Source organism: Coregonus lavaretus (genome assembly GCF_964263955.1).
Source record: "Coregonus lavaretus genome assembly, chromosome: 37".
In the NCBI taxonomy this organism is placed as follows: domain Eukaryota; kingdom Metazoa; phylum Chordata; class Actinopteri; order Salmoniformes; family Salmonidae; genus Coregonus; species Coregonus lavaretus.
Genome location: NC_140024.1, coordinates 27,907,211 through 27,921,681, shown reverse-complemented (window position 1 = coordinate 27,921,681; position 14,471 = coordinate 27,907,211). Strand labels below are relative to the sequence as shown.

Sequence of the window (14,471 nt, the reverse complement as noted above, 5' to 3'; positions counted from 1 at the left end):
AGGGAGGAGGGACAACCTCCAGTTTTTCCACTGATCAACAAAAGGTTCAAGATGACATCATCTTCTGCTCTTCTGGAGTTAGCTAATATTAGCTTCCCTGAAATGATGTTGAAGAATGAACAATTCCTTTACAGTTTGTTGCATGGCGTGCTGTTTGGGGCTCTGTGTATGTGTGTTGTGTATTCTCAGCTGTGGTCACTGCAGAGTGCAGACAGTCATCCCTGCATGCTGTTTCCAATTTGCCAAGCGGCCTAAATAGCAAACTAACAAAAGACACACACACATTCCAATCCTCCTAACAAACTGTGATTAGCATCTGTGTAATGTGAGTGAGGCAGATGCAACAAGCACAAACATCCCCATTCCTGTGCTAACGAAGCTTTACGTATGTCAGGACGCATCGGAAATATCGGGAAGACGCGTGTCGGTGGTCTGGGTTTTAAAAATGGGCCGTCCATTTCAAAAACATTTTAGCGGTCATTCTGTGTGCATCAGAGGAACCGGTTTCTAGATTTGCAAACATCCTGAGAATGAAATAAACAAGAGTAGTGCTCGGGGTTGAAGCGAGTGGGAGGGGGGCGGGGGTGCATGCTACACACACACAGGGGGGTGAATTCTGAGCTGGATTCCCAACAGATTAGAGTGATTATTGAAATATCTGCAGCAGGATATGTCATACATAATGACGTGTGAGCTATGGAAACATCCATCACTTTAAACAATGGTGTGTCTTCACTTCTTCATGTTGGGGATAGAAAGCATATGGCTCGATGGCCATGGGGGGAAAGGATATGGCTCGATGGCCACGGGGGGGGGAAGCATATGGCTCGATGGCCATGGGGGGGAAGCATATGGCTCGATGGCCACGCGGGGGGGAAGCATATGGCTCGATGGCCACGGGGGGAAAGGATATGGCTGGATGGCCACGGGGGGGGGGGAAGCATATGGCTGGATGGCCACTGGGGGGGGGAAGCATATGGCTCGATGGCCACGCGGGGGGGAAGCATATGGCTCGACGGCCACGGGGGGGGGGGGGGGGGGGGGGGGGTGAAGCATATGGCTCGATGGCCACGGGGGGAAGCATATGGCTTGATGGCTGCGGGGGAGTGAAATAGGTTATGGCTGCACGCACATCACAGTCTACGTCCCAAATTACACCTTATTCCCTATGTAGTGCACTATGGGCCCTGGTCAAAAGTAGTGCACTATATAGGGAATAGGGTGCCATTTGGTACGGAGAATGCATCTCACAGGCAGGTGCGAACCAAAGACTGGATGATTGCTGCTTAGTGATATAGGGAGACGAAGGTATCTACATATTATCAGAGCTGACTAAGTTTGAACCTGACAGAGTTTTAAAGGATGGAGGAGTCCTTTTGGAAGTGAGTCTACAGCACAGGTGTTAATCACTTTAAATCCCCCGCAGATGGAGAGATGGATCAAGTTGACATACTGTACGTGCACACACACCTAAGACAGACCATCCATATGCTCATGGAGGAATGACACACACAGAGACACACACACACCTCATTCTGCAGATGAAGGATCGTCTGGAGCCCATGCACATCCTCATAGACGACTGTTGCCCCTCCTTCTTCACTGTTCCTGTCTTCAGGTCCAGGATACGCCCTGAGGAGACAGAGGAAAGAACATGAGATGAGAGACGCTCACACACAGCCTTGCAGCATCCTGAGGTTCGGGAGTAGAGCTACACCACTGTTTCTGTCTGGGACAGGACATTTTTGTTGGTCAACGTATCGCTCCCTTGTTTCTCATTAAGTGTTGGAGAGGAAAAACTATTTCATCCCTGATATTTAGCCTAATGTAATTAATGGAGAGTGTCTCTCCCTCTGTCTGTCTGTCTGTCTGTCTCTTCCTCCTCACCCCATTTAACCCATTTAGAGACTATTAGCTGCATCATCACTCACTTGTCTGTAAGAAAACATGTCTACAGTAATGCCAGACAAATAAGGTTTGTGTGTGTGTGTGTGTGTGTGTGTGTGTGGTGTGTCCCGCAGCGATCCGTTCTAGCTGACCCCAGTGTGTTTTTTCAGAGGAATTCCTCCTCCACACACGGTCAGTCTGAGCGGCGTTGCAACTAATTTGTTTGTTAGATGACTGTAGGCTTAGATCATGCTAACAGCTATCGGGTTAGCTAGGGCCAGCCAGAGGTTATTCAGCCGGACAAAGAGCGGATTCAAGCCACACACACAGATGAGTATGAGCGAGCACACACACGACACGCACATACACACTCCACAATTCACGTTCCAGCTGTAGACTACACAACAGGCCAATCCAAGGCCGGGGGCATTCAACAAGGAATATTGATGACAGGTGGGGGGGTTTAATGTTGAAACTGGACATATGGACAACCTGCCAGTAACATTAGTGCAATGAACGCAGCATTAAACAATGTTAACTCTGCAAACTCCCAAAGCACTGATGAGGTAATCTATACGGTTCTATTCTAGCAGTGGCTTGTCAAGGGAGGGAGGGGGCCAGTGTTTGGCCACGGCTAAAGGCTGGATTTTAGTTTAGGCTACAATCTTGTATTGAAGGGGAGAGGATACAAGGATCTCAGCTCCCTCTCTTCCCGAGACTGACCCATAGAGGTCGAAAGAGAGCTCTGGGTGAATACAACCCGTCTTAGCACGGACATTGCCATTGAGGGCTTCCACCATTTTAAAGTAGGAGATGAAACCTCTTTCTACCTCTATGGACTGACCACTATGTTTAGCTAAAGACACTCTCTCCCTGGGGCTGTGGGTGCCCTGGGATGACATATAACGTTTAGAATTGGCCAAGGTCAGGAGTCCAATTAGAAGGCTCTGGTTTCGTTCGGTGGATCACACATGAACATGTTACCAGCATTTACAATGGAGAGTATACAGACAGGAGAGACAGGAGATGAGGTTATTTATCAGCATTACCATGGTTTACCATGAAGAGGATGGAGACAGGAGAGACAGGAGATGAGGTTATTTACCAGCATTACCATGGTTTACCATGAAGAGGATGGAGACAGGAGAGACAGGAGATGAGGTTATTTACCAGCATTACCATGGTTTACCATGAAGAGGATGGAGACAGGAGAGACAGGAGATGAGGTTATTTATCAGCATTACCATGGTTTACCATGAAGAGGATGGAGACAGGAGAGACAGGAGATGAGGTTATTTATCAGCATTACCATGGTTTACCATGAAGAGGATGGAGACAGGAGAGACAGGAGATGAGGTTATTTATCAGCATTACCATGGTTTACCATGAAGAGGATGGAGACAGGAGAGACAGGAGATGAGGTTATTTACCAGCATTACCATGGTTTACCATGGAGAGGATGGAGACAGGAGATGAGGTTATTTACCAGCATTACCATGGTTTACCATGAAGAGGATGGAGACAGGAGATGAGGTTATTTACCAGCATTATCATGGTTTACCATGGAGAGGATGGAGACAGGAGATGAGGTTATTTACCAGCATTATCATGGTTTACCATGGATAGGATGGAGACAGGAGAGTAGAGGTATGTCTCCCAAACACAAAACCAGACCAGTAACACATTGGCTACATCAAATGTTATTTTCCCTGAGACATCAACACACACCATTTACATTTAAGTATATTTAGCAGACGCTCTTATCCAGAGCGACTTACAGGAGCAATTAAGGTTAAGTGCCTTGCTCAAGGGCACATCAACAGATTGTTCACCTAGTTGGCTCTGGGATTAGAACCAGCGACCTTTCGGTTACTGGCACAACACTCTTAACCACTAAGCTACCTGCCACCCACACACATGCGTATGCACACGCTAAGACACCAACAAGTACAAACAAGTTTGTTTGTGTGAGCGTGAGTTTCCTCTACTGTGTTTGTGTCCAATTTGTAAGTCGCTCTGGATAAGAGCGTCTGCTAAATGATGTAAATGTAAATGTGTGACCTCATGTTCTAACTGACGGAGGTTAGAAGTCATCACACACACAGGGCTTGGGTTTCGGTAAGTGAGTTAAGGAGGTGATAGTTTAATCAGTGGATTCCCAGGCTTTGTCTGGAGGAGATTACTAAGATGTTCTCTTGTTAGCAGGCGGGCTAGCTGCCGTGTGTGTGTGTGTGTGTGTGTGTGTGTGTGTGTGTGTGTGTGTGTGTGTGTGTGTGTGTGTGTGTGTGTGTGTGTGTTCGTGCATGTGTGTTGGTGCGTGTGTGGTCCTGCATGTGTGTGTGTGTGTTCGTGCATGTGTGGTTGTGTGTATGTGTATGTCTGTTCGTGCATGTGTGGTTGTGTGTGTGGTTGTGTGTGTGTATGTGTATGTTGGTGCATGTGTGGTTGTGGGCTATCCTCTGTTTCTCTCCATCTGCCAGTGGAGCGCCACAGGTAAAGTTTATCCTGGAACTAATTCCATGGGAAACACTGCAGGGTAGAGGAGGAAGACAAACACTGCTGCACATGTCTGGACACCATCAGCTGTGTTAGTGTGTTTATTTGTGTTGAGCTCCCGTTTCTATAAATGTGTGTGTCTGCCGGTTATCCCCGTTGGTCAGGGATGGTCTCTACTTAGTGATGATTTCAGGGAAACCGGGAGGAAATGAAGGGATCAACACACCCCACAGAGGCAGGGGGATCAGCTGGAATGAAGGCATCCCAGGGAGATCCAAGGAAAGCGGAGCAGCAAACACATGCAGACATTTGTGTGTGTGATGTGTGTGTGTGTGTGTGTGTGTAGTGTGTGTGTGTGTGTGTGTGCACGCCAACTACAATCCAGTCCAGAAACCATGTGTTTCTATGGGTAGTGGCTAGGGGTTGTTTAAGGTCTAGGTGCACCACACATATGCAAGCGTGCGTACACACACAAACACGTACTGTACGTACACACACACACACACGTAGTGTACATACATACATACACACACAAACACGTACTGTACGTACACACACACACGTAGTGTACATACGTACACACACACACACATGTACTGTACGTAAACACATAGTGTACATACGTACACACACACACACACACACACACACTGTACGTACACACACACAAACACGTACTGTACGTACACACACACAAACACGTACTGTACCTACACACACAAACACAGTGTACATACGTACACACACACGTACTGTACGTACACACACACACACACACACGTACTGTACATACACACACACATACACAAACACGTACTGTACGTATGTACACACACGTACTGTACGTACACACACACACAGAAGGGATGTACGGTATGTGCGGTCCAAAACCATGTGTGTCTACGGGGTGTCTATGGGGTGTGACACACTCAAAGGAGATAGGATAAAGCAGTGACAGACCACTGCAGTCCTCAACAGCTGCAACATCACTGCTGCTTCTACTTGTTGACTTTTCATAAGTGAAAGAGTCAGACTGGAAAACCAGGGTCAGTCGGGAGAAAACCACTTCAACTAAATAATAATAACACAAAAACAAACCGGGATGGTAAAAGGTTTTCAGTGTAAAGTTAAAGGACTAAAACCAGATGTAGAAAAGATAATGGAGCTATATATAATGTTTGAGTCACTCAGACAGCATAAGAACAAGGCATAAGTCATGGCAAAATGTGAATAATTGAAGAAACATTTGCTTTAAAACCTGTCCCCAAACAAAATATGTAGAATTGCAAGAAATTAGCTTAAAAACACCCTAACTTTGCCACTGCTGTTGAAACAAATCCTAGGGGAAAAACTGAATACAGATTTGTTTTTCCTTTAAAAAACGTTTTACTACGGTGTGCAATTGAACACAACCCAGGTGTGAAGTCTCTGTGTCATTGTTCCATCACTGAATTGCCAGGGGATACACAACAATGATGGAATGATGCCCCCAGCTAGCTTGGCTGGCACCAAGCCTCCTTTCTCCCTTGCCAACCACAGCTACCCGTACTCAAATGACAAAAATAACAACATAGTTCTGGGAACCATACTTACGACATCTGGGTTAGCCCTAGTAACACATTCAGCAGCTGATAGCATTTATGCAGTAAAGGTGCACTATGCAGAAATCTCTACGCCATTTCCTGGTTGCTAAAATTCTAATAGTTCGCCTAATTTCAGTTTGTGACAAAACAAGCAAGTATATTGTAGAGAATAATTGTACCATCTAAACCTCTGTGAAATATATTTTCCATAACCAAAAATATTGTATTTTCAGCTGTTTGAAGCTGGTGTACAAAACCGAAAGTAAAAGACGCAAAAACAAAACTTAAAGAACGGGAAGCATAGAAATAGCGCACATAGAACAGATCTACCGCTTCTTAGACTTGGTTTAAATTAGATTTCTATGTGAATTTGGTCAGGTCGCCCAAAAAGCTTTAATGTCAAGGAATGATGAGCACAGACGCATGTTGAAGATATACCCAATCACGTCGTAATATGGGGAACAACTATTGTTACCAGAAATCAAACTGTGCATGCCCAGGTCGTGTTACCACTGGTTTAACTCAAGTGACATGCAATGTCGTAAGTATGGACCCTGGGAGTTTATGCCAAGACTCATCAACAACATAGAGTGTAGTTGCTGTCGACTGCTATACAGTAGCTTCCCATGCAAAGTGGCAGTACAATTATCATTTACAGAGAAGGGATGGCTAAGAAATTTGTTCTACACAGAATATTTAGTCATGGTTCAGGAAGAGTAGAGCCGGCTGTCTTGACTTGGTTGGTTTCACACACACACACAAATATGCATGTATTTGATGTACAGCGCCTTGCAAAAGTATTCATCCCCCTTGGCGTTTTTCCTATTTTGTTGCATTACAACCTGTAATTTAAACAGCTTTTTATTTGGATTTCATGTAATGGACATACACAAAATAGTCCAAATTGGTTTAGTGAAATTATAAAAAATTAATTACGGAAAAGTGGTGCGTGCATATGTATTTACCCCCTTTGCTATGAAGCAACTAAATAAGATCTGGTGCAACCAATTACCTTCAGAAGTCGCATAATTAGTTAAATAAAGTCCACCTGCGTGCACTCTAAGTGTCACATGATCTGTTACATGATCTCAGTTTATATACACCTGTTCTGAAAGGCCCCAGAGTCTGCAACACCACTAAGCAAGGGGCACCACCAAGCAAGCAGCACCATGAAGACCAAGGAGCTCTCCAAACAGGTCAGGGACAAAGTTGTGGAGAAGTACAGATCAGGGTTGGGTTATAAAAAAATATCTGAAACTTTGAACATCCCACGGAGCACCATTAAATCCATTATTAAAAAATTGAAAGAATATGGCACCACAACAAATCTGCCAAGAGAGGGCCGCCCACCAAAACTCACAGACCAGGAAAGGAGGGCATTAATCAGAGGCAACAAAGAGATCAAAGATAACCCTGAAGGAGCTGCAAAGCTCCACAGCGGAGATTGCCGTATCTGTCCATAGGACCACTTTAAGCCGTACACTACACAGAGCTGGGCTTTACGGAAGAGTGGCCAGAAAAAAGCCATTGCTTAAAGAAAATAATAAGCAAACACGTTTGGTGTTCGCCAAAAGGCATGTGGGAGACTCCCCAAACGTATGGAAGAAGGTACTCTGGTCAGATGAGACTAAAATTGAGCTCTTTGGCCATCAAGGAAAACGCTATGTCTGGCGCAAACTCAACACCTCTCATCACCCCGAGAGCACCATCCCCACAGTGAAGCATGGTGGTGGCAGCATCATGATATGGGGATGTTTTTCATCGGCAGGGACTGGGAAACTGGTCAGAATTGAAGGAATGATGGATGGCGCTAAATACAGGGAAATTCATTCAGACAGAGGCTGTAGTGTAGTTAGTATTTAATAATAATTCCATATATGGCCATGTTTTATGACTTTAAATGATTTATTTCATGTTTTCATTCTTCAAGAAATTTGAGACTGGGACGGAGGTTCACCTTCCAGCAGGACAATGACCCTAAGCATACTGCCAAAGCAACACTCGAGTGGTTTAAGGGGAAACATTTAAATGACTTGGAATTGGCTAGTCAAAGCCCAGACCTCAATCCAATTGAGAATATGTGGTATGACTTAAAGATTGCTGTACACCAGCGGAACCCATCCAACTGTCCCTCTGTAGCTCAGTTGGTAGAGCATGGCGTTTGCAACGGCAGGGTTGTGGGTTCGATTCCCACGGGGGGCCAGTAACTGAAAGTCGCTCTGGATAAGAGCGTCTGCTAAATGACTAAAATGTAAATGTAAACTTGAAGGAGCTGGAGCAGTTTTGCCTTGAAGAATGGCCAAAAATCCCAGTAGCTAGATGTGCCAAGCTTATAGACACATACCCCAAAATACTTGCAGCTGTAATTGCTGCAAAAAGTGGCTCTACAAAGTATTGCATTTGGGGGGGGGGGGGGGGTGAATAGTTATGCACGCTCAAGTTTGTTTTTTTGTCTTATTTTTTGTTTGTTTCACCCCAAAAAATATGTTGCATCTTCAAAGTGGTAGGCATGTTGTGTGAATCAAATAATACAAACCCCCAAGAAATCCATTTTAATTCCAGGTTGTAAGGCAACAAAATAGGAAAAATGCCAAGGGGGGTGAATACTTTCGCAAGCCACTGTACATACACAAACATGCACTGCCCACACACACACAACCAGGGTTTCCATTAGCTGGTAATATGAAAAGACGATAAATAAAACTGCCGCCGACCAATTGTCCGGGAGAAGAAAATCCCATTGCAAAATAATGGTTCTTAGCCTATTCCTTGGTGGAAATACCAGTCGATGGAAATACATGACCTATAAGTGTTTATTTATTTATTTTAATTTAGGGGGTAGATCAGCTTTAATACTGCAGATAGATTGTAGCTTCCATCAATGTAATTGTCTGCATAATTTCCAATCCCCTATATTGTTTTGTAAATATATATATATATATATATATATACAGTGGGGAAAAAAAGTATTTAGTCAGCCACCAATTGTGCAAGTTCTCCCACTTAAAAAGATGAGAGAGGCCTGTAATTTTCATCATAGGTACACGTCAACTATGACAGACAAATTGAGAAAAGAAAATCCAGAAAATCACATTGTAGGATTTTTAATGAATTTATTTGCAAATTATGGTGGAAAATAAGTATTTGGTCACCTACAAACAAGCAAGATTTCTGGCTCTCACAGACCAGTAACTTATTCTTTAAGAGGCGCCTCTGTCCTCCACTCGTTACCTGTATTAATGGCACCTGTTTGAACTTGTTATCAGTATAAAAGACACCTGTCCACAACCTCAAACAGTCACACTCCAAACTCCACTATGGCCAAGACCAAAGAGCTGTCAAAGGACACCAGAAACAAAATTGTAGACCTGCACCAGGCTGGGAAGACTGAATCTGCAATAGGTAAGCAGCTTGGTTTGAAGAAATCAACTGTGGGAGCAATTATTAGGAAATGGAAGACATACAAGACCACTGATAATCTCCCTCGATCTGGGGCTCCACGCAAGATCTCACCCCGTGGGGTCAAAATGATCACAAGAACGGTGAGCAAAAATCCCAGAACCACACGGGGGGACCTAGTGAATGACCTGCAGAGAGCTGGGACCAAAGTAACAAAGCCTACCATCAGTAACACACTACGCCGCCAGGGACTCAAATCCTGCAGTGCTAGACGTGTCCCCCTGCTTAAGCCAGTACATGTCCAGGCCCGTCTGAAGTTTGCTAGAGTGCATCCAGAAGAGGATTGGGAGAAAGTCATATGGTCAGATGAAACCAAAATAGAACTTTTTGGTAAAAACTCAACTTGTCGTGTTTGGAGGACAAAGAATGCTGAGTTGCATCCAAAGAACACCATACCTACTGTGAAGCATGGGAGTGAAAACATCATACTTTGGGGCTGTTTTTCTGCAAAGGGACCAGGACGACTGATCCGTGTAAAGGAAAAATGAATGGGGCCATGTATCGTGAGATTTTGAGTGAAAACCTCCTTCCATCAGCAAGGGCATTGAAGATGAAACGTGGCTGGGTCTTTCAGCATGACAATGATCCCAAACACACCACCCGGGCAACGAAGGAGTGGCTTCGTAAGAAGCATTTCAAGGTCCTGGAGTCTCCAGATCTCAACCCCATAGAAAATCTTTGGAGGGAGTTGAAAGTCCGTGTTGCCCAGCGACAGCCCCAAAACATCACTGCTCTAGAGGAGATCTGCATGGAGGAATGGGCCAAAATACCAGCAACAGTGTGTGAAAACCTTGTGAAGACTTACAGAAAACGTTTGACCTGTGTCATTGCCAACAAAGGGTATATAACAAAGTATTGAGAAACTTTTGATATTGACCAAATACTTATTTTCCACCATAATTTGCAAATAAATTAATAAAAAATCCTACAATGTGATTTTCTGGAATATTTTTTCTCATTTTGTCTGTCATAGTTGACGTGTACCTATGATGAAAATTACAGGCCTCTCTCATCTTTTTAAGTGGGAGAACTTGCACAATTGGTGGCTGACTAAATACTTTTTTTCCCCACTGTATATTTTAAACAGGACAGGACCCAGAGGCTACATGTAGTTTCATTATCCAGACAGGACCCAGAGATTACATGTAGTTTCATTATCCAGACAGGACCCAGAGGCTACATGTAGTTTCATTATCCAGACAGGACCCAGAGGCTACATGTAGTTTCATTATCCAGACAGGACCCAGAGGCTACATGTAGTTTCATTATCCAGACAGGACCCAGAGGCTACATGTAGTTTCATTATCCAGACAGGACCCAGAGGCTACATGTAGTTTCATTATCCAGACAGGAACCAGAGGCTGAGGCTACATGTAGTTTCATTATCCAGACAGGACCCAGAGGCTACATGTAGTTTCATTATCCAGACAGGAACGAGAGGTTGCGGCTACATGTAGACAACTATCACTCCGTCTCTACATCCATCACTCCTTATATCCAGACAGGACCCAGAGGGCGAGGATACATTTAGACAACTATCACTCCAATCATCCCTCATCCATCCCCTCATCCCTCTATCCATCCCCTCATCCCTCTACATCTGTCCATCCTTTCATCTTTATATGATAGATGAGAATCCATCTCTCTCCATCCCTTTCTGACAGATTAGGCTCATCAGAGAGAAGCCATGTGAAGTGAATCCAACTGTATACCTACCACTCCATCCCTCTTTTCCTACCTCTTCATCCCCCTTTCCTTCCCTCTCTCCATCCCGACAGAAGGAATGGAGGTTGAAGCATTTCATCTCTCACTTTGCCAGCGGGTCCTCATTCGCTTTCGGCCTGGTCCAATCACTGTTCATATAATACGCATGCTCATCCAATCAGTAACCTCGGCATGTCAACAGCTCATTAGCCATGCAAGGGCGTGGGAGGAGTAACCAGACTCACTTAATCACTGTGAAACATGAGGCTAATCACACACAAACACACACACATCAGGAGCTGAGGCAGGCTAAATATTTTATCTGGAGCTGTTTTCCGCTCCAGGACAAATGATTAGGCTACACTGAGGGGACACCAGCTATGAGATGAAATCAGTTAAATGTTCCAATTTCAGAGGAGTATATTTCGCCCACGTGCAGAAATCGGTGGTAATCTGAGACGTGTGGTTTGGGAGGCGACGGGAACATCCGTGTGTGTCGGAGCGGAGGCCCATAGGGCTTGTGTCAAAAGTTGTGCACTATATAGGGAATAGGGTGCCATTTGGGATGTCATATTCAATTCAATTTCACACTGGGCGCATGTTGTCTGACTGTGGTTTCTTCAGTGGGCACTGGTGATTACTGAAGGTGACTAAAAGTGACTCTTACACTTTAAAAAAAAAAGTTAGCACTCTGTAGGTTACTGTAGGAGACTCAGTGTCTCGCTCCCACTCCAAAACCAAAGTTTACCGAACATTATCAGAGATGAGTACAGGTCCCACGCCATCTGTTGCAAAAATGACTACTTGAGGTCTGAAAACCTCTGATAAACATATGCTAACGCATCATGTTGTATATAATAATAGATGCAATATGTTTTACTACGGTGTGCGATTGAACACAACCCAGGTGTGAACTCTCTGTGTCATTGTTCCATCACTGAATTGCCAGGGGATACACAACAATGATGGAATGATGCCCCCGGCTAGCTTGGCTGGCACCAAGCCTCCTTTCTCCCTTGCCAACCACAGCTACCCGTACTCAAATGACAAAAATAACAACATAGTTCCGGGGCCCATACTTACGACATCTGGGTTAGCCCTATGGCTTAGACCTTTGTAACACATTCAGCAGCTGATAGCATTTATGCAGTAAAGGTACACTATGCAGAAATCGCTACGGCATTTCCTGGTTGCTAAAATTCTATTAGTTTGCCTAATTTCAGTTTGTGACAAAACAAGCAAGTATAGTGTAGAGAATAATTTTACCATCTAAACCTCTGTGAAATATATTTCCCATAACCAAAAATATTGTATTTTCAGCTGTTTGAAGCTGGTGTACAAAACCGAAAGTAAAAGACGCAAAAACAAAACATAAGAACAGGAAGCATAGAAATAGCGCACATAGAACGGATCTACTGATTCTTAGACAGTTTAAATTAGATCTATAACTCAGATTTCTATGTGAATTTGGTCAGGTCGCCCAAAAAGTTACATATTTCAGCTTTAAATGTCAAGGAATGATGAGCAAAGACGCTTGTTGAAGATATACCCGATCACGTCCTAATATGGGGAACAACTATTGTTACCGGAAATCAAACTGTGCATGCCCAGGTCGTGTTACCACTGGTTTAACTCAAGTGACATGCAATGTCGTAAGTATGGACCCTGGGAGTTTAGGCCAAGACCCATCAACAACATAGTTTAGAGTTTAGTTGCTGTCGACTGCTATACAGTAGCTTCCCATGCAAAGTGGCAGTACAATGATCATTTACAGAGAAGGGGAGGTTAAGAAGTTTGTTCTACACAGAATATTTAGTCATGGTTCAGGAAGAGTAGAGCCGGCTGTCTTGACTTGGTTGGTTTCACACACACAAATATGCATGTTTTTTTTGAAAATATATTTTCCTTTATTATTTTCCCCTAACCCTACCACCCCTCCCCTAATTGGAGTAAACTAATGGACAACAACACTTAGGCTTCTACTTCCAGCTTATACATACTATATACATTTTACGGACACAATGTATTTTACAACAGTTATCTTTTGTTTGTTTTTAATCCCATCCTTCAGCTACCATCAACCCCTCCCATCTATCTCTGAAGACCATTCCGGTTTGATTTCTATTTTGCCATATATTTTTAACTGTGCTATTTCACAAAAGTTCTGAACCTATATACATTTTACGGACACAGTATATTTTACATTCGTTATCTTGTTGTTTTTAAACCCACCCTTCAGCTCCACTCAAACCCATTTGGCCTAGAAGATAATTTCAATAATTTAGTGGAATTAAATTGGTGCTTGTGTATTTTCGTTAGTCGTTATGTTTATCACACGCACACAGCATACAGATACAGAGCCTATGCACACAGCATACAGATACAGAGCCTATGCACACAGCATACAGATACAGAGCCTATGCACACAGCATCCAGATACAGAGCCTATGCACACAGCATACAGATACAGAGCCTATGACCACAGCATACAGATACAGAGCCTATGCACACAGCATACAGATACAGAGCCTATGCACACAGCATACAGATACAGAGCCTATGCACACAGCATCCAGATACAGAGCCTATGCACACAGCATACAGATACAGAGCCTATGCACACAGCATACAGATACAGAGCCTATGCACACAGCATACAGATACAGAGCCTATGAACGTAAAATCTGTCAGACAGCGCGAGAGCTGCTGCTGCTACAGCTTCTCAAACAGCTCATTCGTTGCTGCTGGAGTGAAACATGCTTTAATAAGCCCCATAATGGCGTAACAATTCTAAATGCAATGGCGTCTTAAAAACAGTTTTGTTGGCCACGATTAAAAAGCGCAACTATTTTTATTTCTCAATTGAAGTGTGCTTCCCATTCGCCATTCAAACGCATATAGGCAACGGTAGGCAGGCTTCAGTGCATCACGCACCACTATGCAATGAGCTGGAAGCAGCATCCATTTTGAAAACATATAGTTCAATTGTTTGAAACCTGTACGTTTTACTTCATATTATGGAGGCATGTCTTACCTTGCTTCAAAGTAAAATCCGACCATAGAAACGTGGAGGCAATTATTTTATAAATACTTCCATATGCCATTGGCACATGGATACAATGATAGATAGATATATTTTTTGTTGTTCCCACGACCCGAGCGTTGCAAGCACCATGCTCTACCGACTGAGTGACACAGTATGTTAACCTGTATGTAAGGAGTTAAATAAGATAAATAAGGAGTTATTGACCTGAATTGACCTCCTCAACAACCTTCTCTTCCCATCACTATGACTTCCATCACTAAGCTGCAGACAGCAACAACCTCTCCATCACTATGACT

At 43.8% G+C, this 14,471-nt stretch overlaps 1 protein-coding gene across 5 annotated transcripts in view; it reads right to left on the bottom strand.

Moving 5' to 3' along the window:
- The window catches only part of LOC311111588 (aryl hydrocarbon receptor nuclear translocator 2), an 86,019-nt gene that overhangs the window by 48,531 nt on the left and 23,017 nt on the right, over positions 1–14,471 (bottom strand). For all 5 annotated transcript variants that reach the window (XM_084154353.1, XM_084154355.1, XM_084154354.1 and 2 more), the window contains one exon: positions 1,530–1,632. In XM_084154353.1, coding sequence (XP_084010479.1) covers positions 1,530–1,632 — 103 coding nt within the window. The remainder of the gene's footprint in view (positions 1–1,529; positions 1,633–14,471) is intronic.